Raw genomic sequence first — 23,347 nt, 5'->3', positions numbered from 1 at the left:
TGAGTAATAAATACTGGGAAACAGCAGGAGTCGACTCGTTTGCAACACAGAGGAGAAATTGCGTTGAGCGGACAGTGCAAGACAAGATCTGCAGCTACTTCACGCTTACAGTAAAAATAGTTCAGAGGATCTTCCGAAAAGCTCGGCCTCACAAGCTAAATTAGCTTGCTAGCTAAATTGAACAAAAGTGTGGTTAAAGAGTATATCTATGTTCCGATAGTGATACATGGTGACTTCGACACTACTAAACACCCCCACCAAAAAAAAACCAAAATCAACTGGTCACTCTGCACTGTCGGGACGAAAAGAATAAAAACACCCTTTGATAGATCATGCCTTGCTCATTAGCGGCGACCCTACGCTAAGCTACGTTGATAAAACGTATTTTGGGACTCCAAACTTGATTAAAAGGGAAGCCAAATGAGGATAAACCTGCTTATCTCACAACTCCCTTACTTTTTAAGACCCCCCGCACCTCCCCATCCTGCCATCCCCCGCCTAACTGACACATACCATGTCCTGAGGAATTCGGCCCACGCAGCAACTTTGCCACCAATTGGGATGCTTCCCACAGTCATGTGACCTGGTGCCACGAACCCTCCTCTTAAATTAAATTCCCGGCCCTCGTTAAGCACGACAAAAAACAATAACGGAGACAGGATGGTCACATGGCACCGTAATCGTTACACAATACGGCACATTGTGCATTGCCCACGGAATTTATCCCGAAAAAAAAGACAAACAAAAAACTACATCATGAATGACATCAGCAAATCATAAACATAAAATCAGTAAGTTAGCTAAAGGAATCTGTTGTTGTTTTTATTATTTTGTGTGTATGTGTGATGCCACCACAGAATAATAAAAATGATATGGATAATACGATTGGCTGGCAACCAGTTCACAGCGTACCCTGCCTCCTGCCCGTTGACAGCAGGAATAGTCTCCAGTACTCCCCACGACCGTTGTGAGGATAAGCGGTGAAGAAAATGGATGGATGGACGGATGGATAATACATAATAACCACCGAGCCAATAATGGACCTCAAATGAAAAAATATTTAAGTATTCAAAGTAGAGTTTCCCACCAGGGTTTCAGATTGGGGTTTTTAAAAGCAGTTTTAGGGTTTCAAATTGGGTTTCAAGCAAAGGAGTGAGTTTGAACTTAGGGTATGGTTTAAAATGGAAGGTTGAAGTCAGGGTTAGTGTTTGAACTTGGGGTTACGAGGCAGGATTGCAGTTTCAAAGTCTGTCAAGACATGATTTAGTGCTTCAAACTTGGGTGGTGGACTCAAATTAGGGTTTCATAGTAGGGTTTTAAAACGGAGTACGTCTTCCAACTAGGATAAAGGTTCCAAATCAGAAGTGTACTCTTTCAAGAACAAATTCACATTCAACTTGGATCAGGTTTTCCAAGAGTGAAATGGGGTTTCAAATTAGCGCTTGGAGCCAGAGTTCGGGTTTTGAAACAAAGGTTATGCAAACTAGGTTTAGTTTTTCAAAAGTAGGGATTCAAGCCTGGGTAAGACTTGCAAAGGAAGGTTGTAAAGACAGGTTCGGGGTTTGAAATGAGGATCGGGGTTTCAAAACCAGGGTTAGGCTTTCAGGCGAGGGTTAACGTTTCAGAGTAAGGTTTAAAGATGGATTGAAGGATTTAAAGTAGGATTTCCAACCATGCTTTGCGTTTCAAAGTAGGGATTTAAACCAGGGTGCGAGCCTCAAACCGAAGTCAGGGTTTGGGTTTCAAATTAAGGGTTTGGAGCCAGGTTGCTCACATCAGACAATGATCATGTTAATCAACTGTTTTGTATTCCATATTTGGGAAATGACCACATTGAACTACAAAAACGACTCAAAATATTAGACATTGCTATGTGCACAAGTGTACCGAGGTAGTGTCGGATCCGTGCCTGTCCCTGTTTGAGTAATTCCAAATGTTCCACTGACCTGCTGGTAGTTCTCGTCGTCGGGTCTGAAGCTGTTGTCTACGGGCTGCAGTCTCAGGTTGACGTGGGGGAAACTGTGGAGCCAGTAAGTCCACCACGGCGCGATGTAATCCACGCGTGAAGATGACATCCCTGCTGGACCAGAGATTACGCCGAAATAAACCACACACAAAAAAAGTTCAAAACGCCTCCTCCCTTAGTCCTGTCTCGCGTGAGACCAGAGCGGGGATGAGAGCATGCTTCGTGCTTGCTGCTGCAGCTGGTCCTGGGTGGTGGAAGACACCCGCTCCTCCACGCGAGTCCAAAACACACACGGCAGTGTTCTGATCCGCTTGGAACCTCCACTTGTTCGGGAGTGACGAAGAATCACGCGCACGAAAGGAGGGAGCTGCTGGTTAGTGTATCCCGTGCGCGTGCGTGTGGTTGGACCCACGCGGTGACGAACCAGGGGCTGACCCACGGGAGACCAGGTACTCACAAAGCGGTTTGCATTCGTTTGTTAAAATTTGTTACTTTGCTTCCACCTGGTGGTTAAGCGTGGATACGACAAGAAGCAGTTTGGTTGAATTGCTTCTGCCATCTGGTGGCCAAGAAGGTAATTGAGCCAATTCACACTCGGACCTCACTATTTTGTAAAAATCCCCCCCAAAAACAGTAAAAAGTGTTAATTACATAACTCATAGTTTTCAAGGTTACTTGTAGCTCAAATCAACTAACAGTCCTGTACGTCAACTCAGTCCAGATGAATGTAACCAAATTTATGACATCATCCTTCCTCAAGAAAAATAAAAACATTGATTTCTTTAAACTTTATTTTTGGTCTTGGGGGGAAATGTTTTAAAACTAACCTACTTTCCCTTGCATTCCAGACAGATTCCGCACTAATTTGATGACGGAACATTTTTAGGGGCTTTCGAAAAGTTTCTAAGAACCTTCAAAACGTTCCACAAACTTCTCCATTTGTGAAACGTAGATGGCAGCAAAAATGCAGGAAACGTCTGCTCGACCGATCACGTTACTTGTAGCCGTCGCGCTGCGGAGAAGTCCCGTCGCTGGTCATTACTATCGGCATTTGTCACGCGTGGCATCGAGGTTGTAAAAATCCGGCAGACAACGTTTTGCTCCATCTGTTGCGAATTTATCAAGACGAGAAGTAAAAAGTAAGCTGTAGAAAGATCTCAGAAAAATGCAGATTTCGGCATGCCTGTCAGGATCAGGACAAACCTTGGGCAGCTCATTTCAACTACCAACTCTACATTAAAACTCAGACACACGCAATCCCAGCATAAATAAATGCTATTGCATTTATTTCGACCTACCTGTGCAAATTTGCCACTTTGTCCCAATGAGAAATTAATTTCAATTACACACAAGCAAAGTTAAAAATGAATGAAAGTATTTGTTTTCTAAGATAAAGACAAAAAGAAAATTATAGTTCTGTCCCAAGGACAAATATGTTATAGAATACAAAATGACGAAAAAAAAAAAAAAGACATACAAATTACTTGGTTTTTCAATTTTTATTACAATTTTTTGTACATCACAAATTTACTTCAGCTCCTTGACAGCCAGACCTGTAAAGAGAAAAACAGACAAAATTACACCCATTAACCGTCACTCAGTCGCAACAATGACTTTAGTTAAGTCATTAAACTAGCTAAATTAAATTGAATTAAATAAGTAATTAAATGTGTTAAACCAAGTTAAATTAATTAGTAATTTAAAAATGTTAAATTAAAGCTACATCAATTGCTAATTAAAATTAGTTCATTAGATAATAAATCTCAATGTAAAAAAAAAAAAAAAAAAAGTATGACACTCCCAACAAGGATATTTTCAAAGCCATCCATAATGCAAAAATACATCAGAGGAGGCTTGTTTTAAGTGGGCCATGACATCACAAGACCGGTGTGACGGTCTGAGCGCTCCCGGTGCTGAAAAATCTCGTGATTAATGAGCATGCGCGTATATTTTGCAAACTTCCGGCCAGTCTGAAAAATGTCCACCCATGCCATTCGACAACTTGTCGCCGAGTGCAGATAGGTGTATATCTTATCAAATTGTGTTTTACGGTTAGGTTAGGATATACCCTATGTTAGCTCCCTCTATGTAGAAGACGGGGAACTATGAGACCGGGAGATTTCCCAGTAAGCGTCTGCTACGTACCCAGACTTTCCCTGTCGGTAACATATGCGCATTAATCACGAGGAGACTTTTCAGCACGGGGGACATCTCAGACCGTCACACCGGACAGAAGTTGAGTCGCAAGCACAAAATTATTTTGTGCTCAGTAATACCAACCAGGAGGAAGCGACTGCTTGAGCTTCTCGGCCTTCTCCTTGTCAGTGATGACCAGCGTGTACAGATATCTGCTGCAGCGCACCTTGAATTTCACATTGTCCTTGTTCTTCTTGATCTTCACGGCTGCACACGCAAAAATGTTTACATTTCAGTCTGGGATACTTTAACTCTGAGAAGAATACAAGTTGTACATCATTTCCACCCAGTCTTCTTGTGCAAGGTAAAGCACACCGGTCATCCATAACAGACTAAATAGAGAAACCATTTCCCTAGAAAGGGATCTAAGAGAAAGGGTAGCGTTCAAATTAGTTTAAAATCATGTTTTAAGGGGTAAAAACAGGGGTTCAAGTCAGGGTTATGGGTTCCAATATAAGGTATCAAACAAGGCTTGTACACTGCCCAATTATGATTTCAAGTCAGGTTTCGTTTTTAAGAGTTGGAAACAAGGATTAGTTTTGCAAACCAAATTTCTTTCAAAGAAGGGTTCAAGGTAAGACTTTCTCGCACAGGTCGGGGGTTCGCACAGATGTTTCATAGCAAGACTTCAAGCCCGCCGGGTTCAGGTATCAAACATGGGTAAAGGTTTGACTTTCATTTCGAGCCAGGGTTAGGATTTCAAAAACGGGACAGACTTCTGAACAAGGGTTTGGAGCTCATTCTAGAGTTTCAAGTCAGGGCGCGAAACGCCGATATTGTGGTCCATTTCAAATATTAAAAAAAAAAAAAAAAAAAAGTGTTGGTCTGAATCCTTTTGCAGTAATAGTGTGGAAATATGGTAATTGAGAATTGTTTTTTTCCCCCCTGCATTATTATAGTTATAGCGTTTGTAACGTCATGCTGCGTTATTGGCTCTGCAGACCGATTGGATAAAATAGATTTTTTGAAAACTTTTACCGCATTCTAAAGAAACCTGAAGCTCGTCGAAAGCTTTGAAACAAAACAACAAATGGAAAACGACTGATAATGACCGGTTACTTTTGGCACTTTATGTACGGTAAAAAAATGACCTTTTGTTTTGCAATTAATTGTTAGATATAGTTATTACTTGGTATAAGTGGAGGGAGTCTAGCAAAATAAGCATTTTCATTGCTAAGTGCTGCCGTTGTTTTTAATCAGCATATGAGAAGCATTTTTTTTTCCATATAAGGTTATGTGCCATCTGCAGATATAATATAAACATTGCATTTAAAATTCACTTAATTGAGCAACTCAATATGCATGTAGAAATCTTTTACAATAAAGCCTTACAGAACATCAGTCTGGATGCTGCAGGCTGGACGAGTTGGAGATGTGTGTGGACAAAACCTGGGTGCCAATGTCGTACAGATAATTTCATGGTCGGCATATGCTTGCAATGAACTTTCATACTAGGGTAAATCACAAAATCTAGGTCACGATGTCTGTTTTCCGTTAATCCTCATCCCTTTTGAGTGTTAATATCCTCATAAATGTTACTTGGATTAGTGTAAATCCCGACGCAAACTCCCTGCAAAATGTACACTTTTACGGCTGACAACTGTACCTCTGGTCCCCCAGTGTTAACCAGAGGTCCATTGGGTAGCTTTTGTTGTTTTTACCTTGAGGAAATGTTTTTAAATTCAAGCACTGTGAGGTTAACGGTGTTTCAACAATGTGTTTGATGTGGGTTACTATTATAATGCTGGTTCAATACATACACTTGGCATCTTTCCTCCTGGCCGTCAGCAGGAAATCTTTGATTTCCTCAATCTTGCGAGGCTACAAAAACAAGAGACAACATTTTAAATAAAATAGCAACTTTCATTTCAACTGAACGCAATGCTAGGTCATGTTTGTTAGTGGACCGGTGGAACTGGGCTTTCTGTGAAAATCCGAAAGTCAGCACTTGGTCCATCGATAATCTGGCAAGTGTGTAAATGCACCATGGGCACAGCAGCCTGAGATGCTTGGACGCCTTGCTACGAGCTCATCAGTGTCAAAAACAGTTGTCAAGACATCAAAACGGCAACTACAAACAGGGGAAAAGTTTCACATATGAGTTTTTGGGACCAGATGACTTACAATGTGCAAAGACGGAGTTGTCATGTCACGTTAGCACGGCGTCAACCCCCAAGAAGACAGACCGCCATGTTTAGGCTAACAACCTTAGCTCGGAGTTAGCTTCAGTTTACAGCCCGGAGGCTACGACGTTTGTTTTCTCAACAAATACGAAAATTATGTTCCTCCTTCTTACACAAAACTATCAACTTCATAAACAAGTTCCTTGAAATTTGTGAGACTTTGGGTTGCTTACCATGGTGCCGTGTCAGCGAACTGGACGCTGAGGAAGAGCAAACGAGACACCGAGTCACACAATCGGCTACAACATAGCGTACACACACACATCAGTGAAGAAAATTATGGGTCGAAATGTGGATGCGAGAGAGTGTCACTATACTACCGTAAAGTTTGGGGTGTAATATGTTTGTGTTATACGGGATGGATGAAGATTACATATATGAACATTAGTGTGGGAATGAGAAGCTCACCGAGACAAGGAAAGTGGGGTGGAAAAAGGGGCGGTACTTCCGGTGAAGCTTGCTTATATTTGACACGACGGCAAGAGCGGAGAGACAAAAATAACAGTTCGAGGAACTACATAATGGTTATTTAATTAAAAATAAAAACTTTAATAACAGGTGCAGATATTGTTTGGGGTATTTTTTTATGAAATAAAAAGGGCGGAGTTTGTGTACATGTGCAGTCTTTCATTCTGAATTTCGCTCTCACTCCAGTCAGTGGCCGTTCCCATGGAGACGACACGATTTCAAGAAGATGGCTGGAGGAGAGGAGTTATTGCTCTTTTTTAAAAAATCAATTTACATACATACTAGCCAAGCTTTCGCCTATATACGGTCAAAAAGTGTCTGGACTTCAGCAAACCTTTTTAAAATTGCAACAGTCTCATGTCACTCATCAGTAGACCGATGAAAGTGAATCAGGGAGTAGAAAACCATAGGAGAATGTTTTTAATTCGTTATAAACCATTTTATAGTATCATTTGTAAATATGTAATCTGCTTGAATAAGCCATGTCGCCTTTTTATAAAAGGTTGCAATTGTACTTGCTGACGCTAGGGGGTAGTATTGCACTGCAGGTGTTTCCAGGTTCAAATTGCGTCAGAAGCGGTATCACAGTGATCATTTGCACACTGCTTCAAAGTATTCTGGCCTCACAGTTCTGAGGACCCGGGTTCAATCCCGACCCCGCCTGTCTGGAGTTCGCATGTTCTCCCCGTGCCTGCGTGGGTTCTCTCCTGGCACTCCGGTTTCCTCCGACATCCCAAAAAACTGTCTTATCCCCGACTGTTGTGAGGATAAGCGGCAAAGAAAATGGATGGATATGGGAATAGGTTATATTCCGAATTAGGTGTCCGAGTAGGAGTAATTAATTCAAACAATGGCTTCAAGCCAGGTGTTGGGTGTCAAGAGAAGAGTTCAAGGTTTAGGGCACTGGTGTCAAACTCAAGGCCCAGGGGCCAGATCCGACCCACCAAATGATTTTATGTGGCCCCGCGAAGGCAAGTCATGTAAGTCAATTTCTGTGATCCTTGTTCAAATTTGTACCAAAATTTCAAATTGTCATATCATGAATTCAAATAAATTATTGCGAGCGTTTGTACGTTACCAAACATCAACAATAGTAGAGGTCTAATTCCAAAAGTAATTCATAAATTTCATGTGTCAATATGATGAGGCGATAAACGATTTTTATGGTCATAACGGCCCTCTGAGGCAAACCCGGACTGCAATGTGGCCCGTCCCAAAAATGAGTTTGACATCCCTGGGTTAGGCTTTCAAATATGTTTCAACTTTGTGATTCAAGGAAGCGTTATGTTTCAAATATGATTTCATACAATGGTTGGAGATTCAAACAAGCCAAGTGTGGTGTTTTAAAACTGGGTTCAGTTTCCAAATCATGGTTTCAGGGACGAGTATTTGTGCTTAAACAAAGCCAGAGAAAGTGTTTGTTTCAAAGTTACATTTTCGAGCCTGGGTTAAGATCTCAAACAAGGGTTCGAGCAGGGGTCACAAACTCAATCTATCTTGGGGACGCCGGAGGCGAATTCTGGCTGAGGCGGGGGCCGCGGCTGGTCTAAACAAGTTGTGCGCAAAACTGCTAATAAAACTCGCCACGGAAACACCGCTGTAACTTACATTTCTTGAAAAAATGTTCATCGGCTCGCATCAAGCCCAGTGGATGTCACGCTCCAGGGAGCCATTTGCCACGCCGCGATTGGTCGGTTCGTCAGCGCCGCTCACGACCCTGTAAAAGTGCCGTTCATGTAAAACCCCATTGCTAACAAACGTTCATATCAAAAGGTCACGCGTCATCCCTATAAGCATTCTAATATAGATATTGAAATGAAAAATACATATAACATTATTCACTTCAATGTCCGTCCGGAAAAATAAATATGAGCCGAGAGCGCGTCATCCATGCGCAAAGTCGCGGAAGTGGCATTCGACATCCAAGTGGTCGCCATATTGAGTGTATCTACTGTCCGTGACGTCACCCCGGACATTCGCCATTGAAAACACGCTGTGGCCCCTACTGTAGGACACGCCCCTTCAGACATGGAAGCTCTTTTCGAAGAAAAGAACAGTCGTATTTAGATGATATGCGGATCACTTCTAACTAACAACAGACTCCCGGACAGTATGTATGAGCCAGCCCGGCTGAAGCCGTGCTCATCCACGAGGCATGACGCGGCAGCCTTCATTGGCGAGCCTGACGCGAAATCCGTCCGACACGCACATCAACACAATTAGCACCCCTGTCCTATGTACGCGGATCTTTTGTTACGTTATGAGAGACGGATTATGTGGTCCCCCCCAAACTATTGTTTTTTTTTAGTAGGTGTATACACACCTACCTGTCATTTGGAACCCACGAAGGTCTCATCCTTTGCACCCGTGCAATCCATTTTTCACGACAAACCCGGTCTCTTGGAAGCTTATGAAGGGTAAATCCATCCTCCCGAGTGTTCGAGCAACATCCGGCAATGCAGCGAGCCGGCATTTTGGCTAACACGAAGGAAGAGCGAGCTACCTTCCCGCAGGTAAAACTAATAGAAACAAACGAGTCCACATGAGCGCGCTACTGCCCTGTACGTCACTTCCTGCTTCCTGTCGAAAACAAATCCCTTGAGAGGATTTTCATGGCGGGAGTTACAAAAAGCCATATACGTCAAAATCATGATTTGTGGTGAAAAAAACTGATGGGTCCATACCGGCTGCCGTTTTTTCCATTAATAACATACAAAAAAAAAAAAAAATCATCCATTTCATGACACTTGACCTTTAAGGTGGGGGGCCACAAAATATCCTCTCACGGGCCGTAAATGTCCCGGGGGCCGCCAGTTTGAGACCTGTAGCTTCGCGTTTTAATTTCTGATTTCAAGTTATGGCACAGGTAAGGTTTCAAGTCTGAGGTGGTGTATCAAATAAATGTTAGGAGGACTTGAAACAAGAATTAGAATTGCAAGCCCTGGTTTTAAGCCAGGCGGCACGGTGGACCAGCTGGTAAAAGCTTTGAGGTCTTCTGAGGACCGGGGTCCGATCCCGGTCCCGCCTGAGTGGAGTTTGCATGTTCTCTCCGTGCCTGCGTGGGTTTTCTCCGGGCACTCACATTTCCTCCCACATCCCCAAAACGTGCAACATTAACTGGACAGTCTAAATTGCCCGTAGGTGTGAGTGCGGATGTTTGTCTCCATGTGCCCTGCGATTGGCTGGCAACCAGTTCAGGGTGTAGCCCTGCCTCCTGCCCGTTGACAGCTGGGATAGGCTCCAGCACTCCGCGTGACTCTCGTGAGGATAAGCGGCAAAGAAAATGGATAGATGGATGGTTTTACGGGGTTGTTTATGCCTCAGACTGAGGCAGAGGTTTCGTCATTCAAATGCTGGTTAAAAAAAATTATAAATATTTTGTGAGATATTCACATTCATACTCATTTTTATTTATGTTTTCTTGGATTCATACTAAATTACAAAAAAAAAAACCCTCAGTTTGATAAACTGTAAAGTTGTCAGAGAAAGGTCACAACAGGGAAAGGAAACAAGGGAATCTATGATCCAAGTTTTTTTGTCTAAACCCCCAGGGGATCGAGAAGCACTCACCCCGACGGCTATACCCCACCTGTGATGAGGATAAGCAGTTCAGAAAAAAAGGGAGACACTAAAAATGGAATTCCATCCTCGCAGATATCATTGGGGGCGCTGTGGATCCACGAAATTGGAGTTACAAAGGCATGGCAGTGACTGCTTCGAGTGTATTTTGAACACTTGATGAGTGGATGAGCCAAACTTGAAAATAATCATGATGATGATGACTTCTCCACCTGAGGGCACCGATCAGGAAGTTCGCTGGCTGTTCTTCAGCAGACATTTTGCTTCCAGTTTTGTTCATGCTGATCAAGACGGATGGCCAAACAGTTCAGGATTCTTTTTCGATAGAAAGTAAACAAAACAGACTAATTTGCAGCTGTCAGGAGGTATGACGGGTAAATGTTAACTGCAAACATTTCTTTTCGTTTTGTCAATATTTCGGCCAACCGGTAATGACAGCACAAAGCAAACCTGCCTCTGATGTTGTTTCGGGCTTGCTGGAGAGGTTGTAAACTGAATTTTAAAGCACTGTTCCATTTATTGGGGACTACGTCATTATGTTTTTCCAAAAGTACGTTGTAATTATCTCCTTTTTGTAGTTAGGTTGTAACTCACTTTACTAATCTGCTTGAATATCATATTTTTCGGTAGCACGCTTTTAATTGATTCTCTTTTAACATTTTTTTAGCTAATTTGTTTGTCCACATTGCGTGTGTTTGTGTGTTTTTATGCCATAACTAGTTAGTGTGAGTCCCATTTTAGCATCTTGTGTGCATATTTTTTGAAAGAATGTATGAATGAATGAATGAATTTATCTATTGATCAATCCCAACCTGCCCGAAGATACCTCGAATGGATGGATGGATGGATCTATCTATCTATCTATCTATCTATCTATCTATCTATCTATCTATCTATCTATCTATCTATCTATCTATCTATCTATCTATCTATCTATCTATCTAATCTATCTATCTATCTATCTATCTATCTATCTATCTATCTATCTATCTATCTATCTATCTATCTATCTCTATCTATCTATCTATCTATCTATCTATCTATCTATCTATCTATCTATCTATCTATCTATCTATCTATCTATCTATCTATCTTTTTCATGACTTATTTAACTTTTTAGAGAAATGCAGCCCTATGTGCAATCTGTAGGCCGGTCCCAAGCCCGGATAAATGCAGAGGGTTGCGTCAGGAAGGGCATCTGGCGTAAAAACTGTGCCAAACAAATATGAGCGTTCATCTAAAGAATCCCATATGGGATCGGTCGTGGCCTGGGTTAACAACGCCCGCCCCCGGCACTGCTAACCTGCAGGGCGGCGGTGGAAATTCAGCTACTGTGGGTCGAAGACAAAGAAGAGGAGGAAACCGGATCCAGCGTCAGAAGAAAAAGAGGAATGCACAGAGCGTACAACTGAGTGTAGGGACTTTGAATGTTGGGACTATGACAGGAAAAGCTCAGGAGTTGGTTGACATGATGATTAGGAGAAAGGTTGATATTCTGTTCATCCAAGAGAGCAGGTGGAAAGGTAGTAAGGCTAGAAGTTCGGGAGCAGGGTTTAAATTATTCTACCACGGAGTAGATGGGAAGAGAAATGGAGTAGAGGTTATTTTAAAGGAAGAGCTGGCTAAGAATGTCTTGGAGGTGAAAAGAGTATCAGATCGAGTGATGAGACTAAAATTTGAAATTGAGGGTGTTATGTATAATGTGGTTAGCGGCTATGCACCACAGGTAGGATGTGACCTGGAGTTGAAAGAGAAATTCTGGAAGGAACTAGATGAAGTAGTTCTGAGCATCCCAGACAGCGAGAGAGTTGTGATTGGTGCAGATTGTAATGGACATATTGGTAAAGGAAACAGGGCGGTGAAGAAGTGATGGGTAAGTACGGCATCCAGGAAAGGAACTTTGAAGGGCAGATGGTGGTGGACTTTGCAAAAAGGATGGAGATGGCTGTAGTGAACACTTATTTCCAGAAGAGGGAGGAACATATAGTGACCTACAAGAGCGGAGGTAGAACCACGCAGGTAGATTATATTTTGTGCAGATGATGTAATCTGAAGGAGGTTACTGACTGTAAAGTAGTGGTAGGGGAGAGTGTAGCTAGCATAGGATGGTAGTATGTAGGATAATTCTGGTGGTGAGTAGGAAGATTAAGAAGACAAAGTTAGAGCAGAGAACCATGTGGTGGAAGCTGAGAAAGGAAGAATGTTGTGCGGCCTTCCGGAAAGAGGTGAGACAGGCTCTCGATGGACAACCGAAGCTCCCGGAAGACTGGACGACGACAGCCAAGGTGATCAGAGAGACAGGCAAGAGAGTACTTGGTGTGTCATCTGGTAGGAAAGGAGAGAAGGAGACTTGGTGGTGGAACCCCAAAATACAGGGAGTCATACAAGGAAAGAGATTAGCGAAGAAGAAGTGGGATACTGAGAGGACTGAGGAGAGGCGAAAGGAGTACATCGAGATGCGACGTAGGGCAAAGGTAGAGGTGGCAAAGGCTAAACAAGAGGCATATGAAGACATGTACACCCGTTTGGACACGAAAGAAGGAGAAAAGGATCTCTACAGGTTGGCCAGACAGAGGGATAGAGATGGGAAGGATGTGCAGCAGGTTAGGGTGATTAAGGATAGAGATGGAAATGTGTTGACTGGTGCCGGTAGTGTGCTAAATAGATGGAAAGAATACTTTGAGAAGTTGATGAATGAAGAAAATGAGAGAGAAGGAAGAGTTGAAGAGGCAAGAGTGAAGGACCAGGAAGTGGCAATGATTACTAAGGGGGAAGTCACAAAGGCACTACAAAGGATGAAAAATGGAAAGGCAGTTGGTCCTGATGACATACCGGTAGAGGTATGGAAGCAATTTGGAGAGATGGCTGTGGAGTTTTTGACCAACTTATTCAACAGAATACTAGTGTTCTAGTTACCATTTTTAAGAACAAAGGCGATGTTCAGAGCTGTGGGAATTATAGAGGAATAAAGTTGATGAGCCACACAATGAAGTTATGGGAAAGAGTAGTGGAGGCTAGACTCAGGACAGAAGTATCTGCGAGCAACATTATGGTTTCATGCCTAGAAAGAGTACCACAGATGCATTATTTGCCTTGAGGATGCTAGTGGAAAAGTACAGAGAAGGTCAGAAGGAGCTACATTGTGTCTTTGTGGACCTAGAGAAAGCCTATGACAGAGTACCAAGAGAGGAACTGTGGTACTGCGTGCGTAAGTCTGGTGTGGCAGAGAAGTATGTTAAAATAGTACAGGACATGTATGATGGCAGCAGAACAGTGGTGAGGTGTGCCTTAGGTGTGACAGAGGAATTTAAGGTGGAGGTGGACTGCATCAGGGATCAGCTCTGAGCCCCTTCCTGTTTGCAGTGGTAATGGATAGGCTGACAGATGAGGTTAGACTGGAATCCCCTTGGACCATGATGTTCGCAGATGATATTGTCATATGCAGTGAAAGCAGGGAGCATGCAGAGGAACAATTGGAAAGATGGAGACATGCACTGGAAAGGAGAGGAATGAAGATTAGCAGAAGTAAAACAGAATATATGTGCGTGAATGAGAAAAGTAGAGGGGGAAGAGTGAGGCTTCAGGGAGAAGAGATAGCGAGGGTCGACGACTTCAAATACTTGGGGTCAACAATACAGAGCAATGGAGAGTGTGGTCAGGAAGTGAAGAAACGGGTCCAAGCAGGTTGGAACAGCTGGCGAAAGGTGTCTGGTGTGTTATGTGACAGAAGAGTCTCTGCTGGGATGAAGGGCAAAGTTTACAAAACAGTGGTGAGGCCGGCCATGATGTACGGATTAGAGACGGTGGCACTGAAGAAACAACAGGAAGCAGAACTGGAGGTGGCAGAAATGAAGATGTTGAGGTTCTCGCTCGGAGTGAGCAGGTTGGATAGGATTAGAAATTAGCTCATTAGAGGGACAGCCAAAGTTGGATGTTTTGGAGACAAGATTCGAGAGAGCAGACTTCGATGGTTTGGACATGTTCAGAGGCGAGAGAGTGAGTATATTGGTAGAAGGATGCTGAGGATGGAGCTCCCAGGCAAAAGAGCGAGAGGAAGACCAAAGAGAAGGTTTATGGATGTGGTGAGGGAGGACATGAGGGCAGTTGGGGTTAGAGAGGAAGATGCAGGAGATAGGCTAAAATGGCAAAAGATGACACGCTGTGGCGACCCCTAACGGGACAAGCCGAAAGGAAAAGAAGAAGAAAAAGATTTAACTTTTTAGAGACTTTTCTGGCATCTCATAATTTGGATTTTGTTAAGAGAGTTGAAAATGCACCTTTGTTCCAATTAAATTTAAAAAAATGTATATTTTTTTTAGCATCTCATGTTTTTAGGTAGCTTGAGAGTACAAAATTCCCATATCTGGCTAGTTAGTTTGTCAGCATCTTGTGTTTTTTTTTTTTTTTTGAGTAGATGTAGAGGGTTTAAGACTAAATTTTAGCAACTCATGTTGTCTGCTTTTTTTTTTTTTTTTGAGATAGCTGGGATGACGTTCACATTTTTTACCCAAAAAAATAATGACTTTTCTGGCGTCTCTTATTTATAGGTATCTGAAACATTTATAACTCGTGTTTATTGCTAACTACTTTGTCAGAGTGAGATGTTTTCGGTAGCTGGAGCGTTAGCATGTTTCCCATTCAAAGTTAAGGCGTGACTCCATAAAGCGATCAACTCCATAAGCAAGGTTGAAAATAGACTCTCCGCCTCATCCTTCCAACGGGGCCCTGCAGCCATGCTGGCACTTAATAAGGGTATTTAAAGAACTTATCTCACTCTGTGATACCAACCGTTGCCCTTAGAATTCATATTAACATCTTTAGATTTTACGTTGTCGCCTAATTACCGGCGACAAAGAGCAGCTGGAAGGTACGCGGGTATTAGGGGGGAGTAATGATCCAAGTAAAACCAAAACACCAAGTGAGATATTGAAACTGTGGCAGTAATGAGTAAGCCGTCAGCCCGATGATATTAAATCTCTTGAAGATACAGTCTATGAGAAAGCTGTATTTTAACAGGGTTTTAGCCCGCGTGTTAGCATTCTGTCAATCAAATTAGATACCTTGGTAGAGTAGTTGCTACCTAAACAACATGTACAACGAGGGACGTGATGACATATAGGAAATTTAACAGGTCTTATGTTAGTACCCAAACACTAGCCGTATCGTTCGCGTTGAAGCTGCTCGGCCCAAGTTAGCCTAACCTAGCCTAGCGCGCTAACAACCTTAGCTAATCCCATACATCCACATGTCCTTTCTATCATCATATCCATTATGTTTTCACATAGGTAGTATGTGATTTGTGTACCTTATGTGCTGACAGTGTTTATTTGATTGCTTTTATCTGACTTTAACTTTAACAAAGACTAGGTCAGGGCTCAGCAACCTTTTTGAGGCTTAGGGCGTGAGCACCGATCGTATGAAGGGTTACGTGACCTGTTTGCGGCAAATTTCAGACTCAGTTCATTACACGTACGTAAAGTATTTTCATTTTAATTTATTGTAGTAAATGACATTACAGGTATTTTCAAATTTTAATTCACGTAAGCAAGTCAGATTCAGAATTTAAAGCACAAATAATAGTAACAATTTGTGGCCTATGATATTTTTAGAACATACCTCGCGGACGCCTTATATGGTCCTCGCGGGCTACCATTTGCCTATGACCCCTGGACTAGGTAGTATATGAATTGTGTATCTTGGAACAATTCACTTTAGCAACAATTAGATTCGTATTTTGATTCATGGTTGCCAGTTCGATTCAAGGCCGACACAATATGAAACGATTCAGTGGCTGGAAATCAACTCTGAATTTTGAAATGAAATAAATCAACACTAATAATAACAAGGAAGGCAGCACGGTGGATCAGATGGTAAAGCGTTGGCCTCACAGTTCTGAGGTCCCAGTTGCGATCCCGGACCCACCTGTGTGGAGTTTGCATGTTCTCCCCGTGCCTGCGTGGGTTTTCTCCGGGCATTCCGGTTTCCTCCCACATCCCAAGAGATGCAACATTAATTGGACACTCTAAATTGCCCCAAGGTGTGATTGTGAGTGTGGCTGTTGTTTGTCTCCATGTGCCCTGCGATTTGCTGGCAACCAGTTCAGGGTGTACCCCGCCTCCTGCCCGTTGACATTTGGGATAGGCTCCGGCACTCCCCGCGACCCTCGTGAGGATATGCGGCAAACAAAATAGATGGATGGATGGAATAATAAGGATAGTGCAGATTTTTTTCTTTTCTTGTAAGGGAATTAACTATGGTCACTGTGGCTGGCTGGTGACCAGTTCTGGTTCTACCCCGTCTCTTTGCCAAAGATGCCGTTGATAGCCTCCAGCACGCCCATGAGCCTCGTGAAGATAAGCAGAAGGGAAGATGAATGAACTTTTGATCACACCCTGAACTGGTTGCCAGCCAATCGCAGGGCACGTGCAGACACTCACAATCAACCCTAGGGGACAATTTAGAGTTTTCAATTAATCGAATTAATAATTATGGTCATTAAATTTGAATATTTTCCTGGTCTACATTTTTTTGATGTCTTATTCTGTATTGTACCCCCGAGACAATTTGACTCCAGTCGACTCGAGTTGCCAGTTTTGACTGGCGACATGGTTGCCAAATACTTATAAAGACTTGACTTGCCAAGTCATCTCGTTTCGAGTTGTAAATCTTCATTTTAAGTGAAACCGTTTGCCTTTTATTATTTTCTTTAAGGAAGATTTTTTTTTTTTTTTGGCGGTGTCACATTTACCCCAACCTGGCAACACAATCTGCGTTGTTTCGCACTCCTCAGTGTAACGTTGACACCTGGATGAAGAACGATGGAATTTCCAAAGATACTGTAACAAAATTTGGATTCATGGATTATGTTTTCGATGAACTCTCGAAAAGAAAAAAAAAGTGGACCGCACCTTGCTTGGTTTGCAATTGGGGCATTGAAGACACAGCACCAACAACGTTGAACTTGAACGTTGGTCCTGAAGACATACCAGTGGAGGTATGGAAGCAATTTGGAGAGATGGCTGTGGAGTTTTTGACCAACTTATTCAACAGAATACTAGTGTTCTAGTTACCATTTTTAAGAACAAAGGCGATGTTCAGAGCTGTGGGAATTATAGAGGAATAAAGTTGATGAGCCACACAATGAAGTTATGGGAAAGAGTAGTGGAGGCTAGACTCAGGACAGAAGTAAGTATCTGCGAGCAACATTATGGTTTCATGGCTAGAAAGAGTACCACAGATGCATTATTTGCCTTGAGGATGCTAGTGGAAAAGTACAGAGAAGGTCAGAAGGAGCTACATTGTGTCTTTGTGGACCTAGAGAAAGCCTATGACAGAGTACCAAGAGAGGAACTGTGGTACTGCGTGCGTAAGTCTGGTGTGGCAGAGAAGTATGTTAAAATAGTACAGGACATGTATGATGGCAGCAGAACAGTGGTGAGGTGTGCCTTAGGTGTGACAGAAGAATTTAAGGTGGAGGTGGGACTGCATAAGGGATCAGCTCTGAGCCCCTTCCTGTTTGCAGTGGTAATGGATAGGCTGACAGATGAGGTTAGACTGGAATCCCCTTGGACCATGATGTTCGCAGATGATATTGTCATATGCAGTGAAAGCAGGGAGCATGCAGAGGAACAATTAGAAAGATGGAGACATGCACTGGAAAGGACAGGAATGAAGATTAGCCGAAGTAAAACAGAATATCTGTGCGTGAATGAGAAAAGTGGAGGGGGAAGAGTGAGGCTACAGGGAGAAGAGATAGCGAGGGTAGACGACTTCAAATACTTGGGGTCAACAATACAGAGCAATGGAGAGTGTGGTAAGGAAGTGAAGAAACGGGTCCAAGCAGGTTGGAACAGCTGGCGAAAGGTGTCTGGTGTGTTATGTGACAGAAGAGTCTCTGCTGGGATGAAGGGCAAAGTTTACAAAACAGTGGTGAGGCCGGCCATGATGTACGGATTAGAGACGGTGGCACTGAAGAAACAACAGGAAGCTGAACTGGAGGTGGCAGAAATGAAGATGTTGAGGTTCTCGCTCGGAGTGACCAGGTTGGATAGGATTAGAAATGAGCTCATTAGAGGGACAGCCAAAGCTGGATGTTTTGGAGACAAGATTCGAGAGAGCAGACTTCGATAGTTTGGACATGTCCAGAGGCGAGAGAGTGAGTATATTGGTAGAAGAGTGCTGAGGATGGAGGTGCCAGGCAAAAGAGCGAGAGGAAGACCAAAGAGAAGGTTTATGGATGTGGTGAGGGAGGACATGAGGGCAGTTGGGGTTAGAGAGGAAGATGCACAAGAGAAGCTTTGATGGAAAAAGATGACACGCCGTGGCGAGCCCTAACGTGACAAGCCGAAAGAAAAAGAAGAAGAATTACTGAACGCAACTATGGAAGTGACACCCTTATAATGTCATCTTTGCATCGGCTCTGTGATAAACTAATACAAATAATCCTGGATAAATTAAGTTCGAGAGCACGCGTCTTTGCCTTAATGTGTTTAAAATGGTGCCCCTTTGTCAAAACACCTGTCCCCAACCTGGTCCTCCCAGTGGAATAGGTCTAGAACCTTCAGTGGTTGCTGCTGTTAAATTGCATTTGTGACCTAAACATCTATGCTGACCTCTGTGTATGTCAATGGCTTTTTGAATTGCAGTATACCTTTATGCTCGCATTAACCTAGCACACTTGTCAGATGAAAAGATGTGATTTGATTGAACATTTTCTGTTTAACTACAGAATGTTCACTTCTGTTTTTTTTTTTTTTAAATGGGAATTTCACTGGTTTGCATTAACAATGTATCCAATAGGTCATGTAATATGTAATCTATTTTGACAATGTGATGTTAAATTCTCTCTCATTTAATAGTGTTTTGAGAATATTTTTATCGACAATTACGAATTGTCAGGGGCGCTGCCATTTTTGCGAGTCACGTGACCTACGTGCGCGGATGTGACGTATTACGTGGAGTTCCAAACGCTCGATTACATGGGACACCATTATGCCCAGCACTGATTTCTCGGATTTATCCTCATCTGATGAAGAAATAGCAGTATCGGTTGATCGGGAAGATGGAGGAATACTTCCACACACAGACGTGAGCGGCTCGATTGATCAGGAAGACGGGGGAATACTTCCATACACAGCCATGAGCGGGATAGCTCCGGGGCTCGGGGAGCAAGCTCACGGCTCCGCCGCTCGGTTGATCGGGAGGATGGAGGAATTACACCCTCGGCACTGCTCACAGCTGTGTATGGAAGGAAGTATTCCTCAGTCTTCCCGATCAACCGAGCGGCCGAGCCGCTCACGGCTGTGTTTGGAAGTATTCCTCTGTCTCCCCGATCAACCCATACTGCTATTTCTTCATCAGATGAGGATAAATCCGAGAAATCAGAAGCTATATGAATAATGGTGTTCCATGTAATCCAGCGTTTGGAACTCCACTTAACTCGTCACATCCGCGCATGTAGGTCAACCTTTTACCTCGGGAAAATGGCAGTGTCCCTGAAAATCCGTAATTGGCGGTAAAAATCTTCTGAAAAAACTATTAAATGAGGATTTAACATCACATTGTCAAAATAGAGTTCATATTACAAGACCTATTGGATACATTGCTAATGCAAACCAGTGGAATTCCCCTTTAATAATTGAAACATTTTTAAGAGTCTGGGACTGGTCAAAGAATTAAATTTTTGTTTTTTATGTGGTCTCTGTATTGGAGCTTTATACCTTTTTGTGGGTAGGTTGGAATATATCCCCAGTGCAAACTTCAATGCATCAATTTTTAAATGTAGAGAGTAAAAGTAAAAAGTCATCAGAAATATAGTCAAGCACAGAAACCTGACAATTGACAGAAGTAGGCCTAATATATACTGTATACAGCTGCAACCAACGACTTTCTAGGCTCCGGATAAGGATGGATAGATTTTTGTCCAAATGGCAGTACCAGCGGATGAAATGTATTTATCTACCTTGGGGTCAGTGACCGCTATCATTGTCATGGCAAAATGCACGTTTTGTAAGGTGACCAATGCTGTGACCCGCATTATGACGCGACCTCAGATTCAAGAGGTTGAAGTCGCCATGGACGTCGGATATGGCATTATAATTGCCCCTCAACCACGCGGTGTGTCCGCGATCTGAGTTGCTTCTCCGAGCTGCTGTGACAGGAGCATGGCTTCTCCATGAATTATGGAACACCCCCGTGGGGCAAATGGTGGTCCAAAATGTGGTGAAGGGACCGGCAGCCCTCATCCATGTGACATCCTTCACTCCATTCAAATTCATGTGACGGCATGCTGTCCTTTGCTGCCAAGGTCATAGTCTCCAAATTCAAAAACTGCTTTGCAAAGCCATCATCAAAAAATCTTAAAAAAAAAACAAAAAAAACCCCACAAGTCAAGCTTTCTGGCTTCCCTTCTCCGTCTCTCTTTGTCTTTGTCTCTGTCTTTCTCTTTCTCTGTTTCTCTCTTTCTCTCGCTCTCTTTGTTCTCTCTCTCTTTGGGTCAGACATTAACAAGGGCGAACAAATCTCCCAAATGTTCCTCATAAAGCGGGTGGGCGATTGCCTCGATCGTTAATGAGTGTGAGATTAAAAAAAAAAAAAAAGTGACCGCTTGTGTGAGGAAGACTGGGTTCACCCAAGGCTGCCAGGGCCAGGCTGACCATTTACCAATTTTCGTGGCCCTGAATTCATCTTTAAATTAAAACCCCTGCTTTTAAATATACTGTATGTGCCCTTGCAGCCTGTATGAGAAAAATCACCAATATCTGCAGTCAAAGACTAAACGGTTGGAAATAGTTTGGAATGACATTCAATTTACATAATTGCCCTTCCTCATCTTTGAAATGATTGATCCCATTGACTGGGCCGGTATTGATCAGAGTTCTTATCAGAGGCAAACTTCCACGACATTTGCAGATTATTTCGCAGTCTGAAGGATTTTACTTTTAATAGAATCTCAAAACGCTCCTTGTCTCCTCCTGTAGTCCAAACACCTGTGTGCACTCTTGTGTTTGATCCAGTTCTGAATTACCATGATTCAAATCTCTCGCTGAGCAGTTCCACAGAGGTGTTCCTACCAGGCTTTCTAACTCAGGTTTTTGCGTTCATTTCACTACCAAGGCCTGTGTACACTCTGGACCACTCATCTTGTGTATTTTAAATTTTCCAATAACCATTAGTCAAGTCTCAGGCTGAATAGTTCCTGATGGAATTCAGTGCTGGTCCTTTATTAACATATCCTTCCTGTTACGTAGCTGTTATTTTGCATTTATATCACACTCCTAAGACCTGTGGACAATCTCGAGCAATCTTTTATCTTTTATATATTTGAGCCACTGTAAATTAACTATCAGGATGAGTAAGCCAATGATGGCGTTCGGTCTGAGTCCTCTACGCTGCATTCCAAATTATTATGCAAATTATATTTTCTAAATAGTTGATAGTACAAATGACAATCATCATAATTTTCGAGTCATTAGCCTTCAGAATATAATTAAAATGTTTTTGAACAAACCTACAAATGATTAAGGATCTTTTGTAGAATAAAAGGCCCAAGACCTCCTATTGCTGCAAATTCTATAAATGACTATTTTCTGTTCGTTAAAACCCATTACATGTTTTTAAATTCTGTTGTGCGTAAAAATTTGGAATTTTTAATTAAAAAAAAAAATAATTGGTTTGTTCAAAAATATTTGACTTATGTCCTGACTGTTGATAACCTGAAATTTGATGTATTAGTTTCATACATGACTCAGGTTTCTGCATCTTCAACCCACGGGTAGGACATTTTGGAGCACTAATTTTTCATCTTATAAAAGCTCTCATCACCATGAGTTAGCTGTTAGGCTGAAGAAATCCTAAAGGCCTTCACTGTGATTCCTGTTTCACAATGTCCTTTATTACTATTACTTACAACTTATTATTTCTCGCATGCCAATTAGGGGCAACTCTATGTGAAAGGGGCTCAGAAAAAAGGCATGGTCACCCATTTATGTACATGGAAGGATCGTTGAGGTACACTTGTTGTTGTGGTTGGGCGTGTAGACTTGGAGGTGATTAAAAAGTCATTACCGGAATGACTCTGGCAGGTAATTCACCTGGCAGTCATCAGAAACCCAGTTAGCGTCCAGGGGAGGCTCCTGCGGAACAAATGACTGAGGAAGATATTATAGCAGATTGCTAGTGTGCAAGAAAACCCTTATTCTAAATCACTGTCATTCCTCAAGATTTCATTTTCGCATTGTCCCATTGGGATGTGACGAAAAACTTGTACGTTCAATTAAGCACGTCTATGGTCAGAACATGAATGGAATAATAACAAGTGTATGTGGGAGAAAGGACTTCTTTGAACCGTGACCATCGTGTTCTTATTGCGTTGACACAATGTGATTTTCTCGTGTGTATTTGTACTCTACATTGACCAGCGGCCCTGCTTCTGTTCTAATCTATTTTCATTCACGCCTTATTTGCTTCCATCTTTCATTCAGAGCTCCATTATCTTTTAAAATTGCCTCCCGCTGTTTGAAGATATGACGCCACCAGACAATATGTACTTGTCTCACGGTGTAATATTTCGTTCGGTCCCTGTGTGATAACCATGTATTGCACCTTGGTGGTGATATTTACCGACAGGACTGTAATAAACATATTGAGAGTGGGGCTTATTCCTGCCAAGAAAGAGGAAAGATTGTACAAAACAGACGCATAGAATGCAGGTGCCGGGGATATTTGCTGGATGGTGGCAGCTGCTGTCCTGTTCATACTAAACCCTGAGCTGCTTCATGATAACAAACCTACAATTGTTTTACTGACAAACGTCTTTCTGAGTTTTTCATATTCAAAGGAGATGTTATGGGTGGATACCCTTCCTGATGGCAAACCTAGCTACAGTATTTAATCGGGTTTGTACATTAAGCTAAGGATCGGCATTAAGCATTACGCAAAAAACTCTCATTACAAA

General features: G+C 42.5%; 2 protein-coding genes across 7 annotated transcripts in view; both read right to left on the bottom strand.

Annotated features, from left to right (window-relative positions):
• The window catches only part of ttyh2 (tweety family member 2), a 33,259-nt gene extending 30,811 nt beyond the window's left edge, over positions 1–2,448 (bottom strand). For all 4 annotated transcript variants that reach the window (XM_061811021.1, XM_061811023.1, XM_061811022.1 and 1 more), the window contains exon 1: positions 1,947–2,448. In XM_061811021.1, coding sequence (XP_061667005.1) covers positions 1,947–2,075 — 129 coding nt within the window. In that variant the 5' untranslated portion in view covers positions 2,076–2,448. The remainder of the gene's footprint in view (positions 1–1,946) is intronic.
• Positions 2,449–3,450: 1,002 nt separating this feature from the next.
• Positions 3,451–23,347, bottom strand: part of rpl38 (ribosomal protein L38) — a 53,097-nt gene continuing 33,200 nt past the window's right edge. The window contains exons 1-5 of one of the 3 annotated variants that reach the window (XM_061810075.1): positions 6,754–6,822; positions 6,519–6,545; positions 5,923–5,983; positions 4,247–4,369; positions 3,451–3,519 (exon numbers count right to left, since the gene is read on the bottom strand). In XM_061810075.1, coding sequence (XP_061666059.1) covers positions 3,494–3,519; positions 4,247–4,369; positions 5,923–5,983; positions 6,519–6,521 — 213 coding nt within the window. In that variant the 5' untranslated portion in view covers positions 6,522–6,545; positions 6,754–6,822 and the 3' untranslated portion in view covers positions 3,451–3,493. The other 2 variants (XM_061810077.1, XM_061810076.1) reach the window with 2 other exon arrangements.

This window comes from Syngnathoides biaculeatus, chromosome 22 (genome assembly GCF_019802595.1).
Source record: "Syngnathoides biaculeatus isolate LvHL_M chromosome 22, ASM1980259v1, whole genome shotgun sequence".
Taxonomy (NCBI): Eukaryota; Metazoa; Chordata; class Actinopteri; order Syngnathiformes; family Syngnathidae; genus Syngnathoides; species Syngnathoides biaculeatus.
This window is presented reverse-complemented; position numbering and strand designations above follow the sequence as displayed.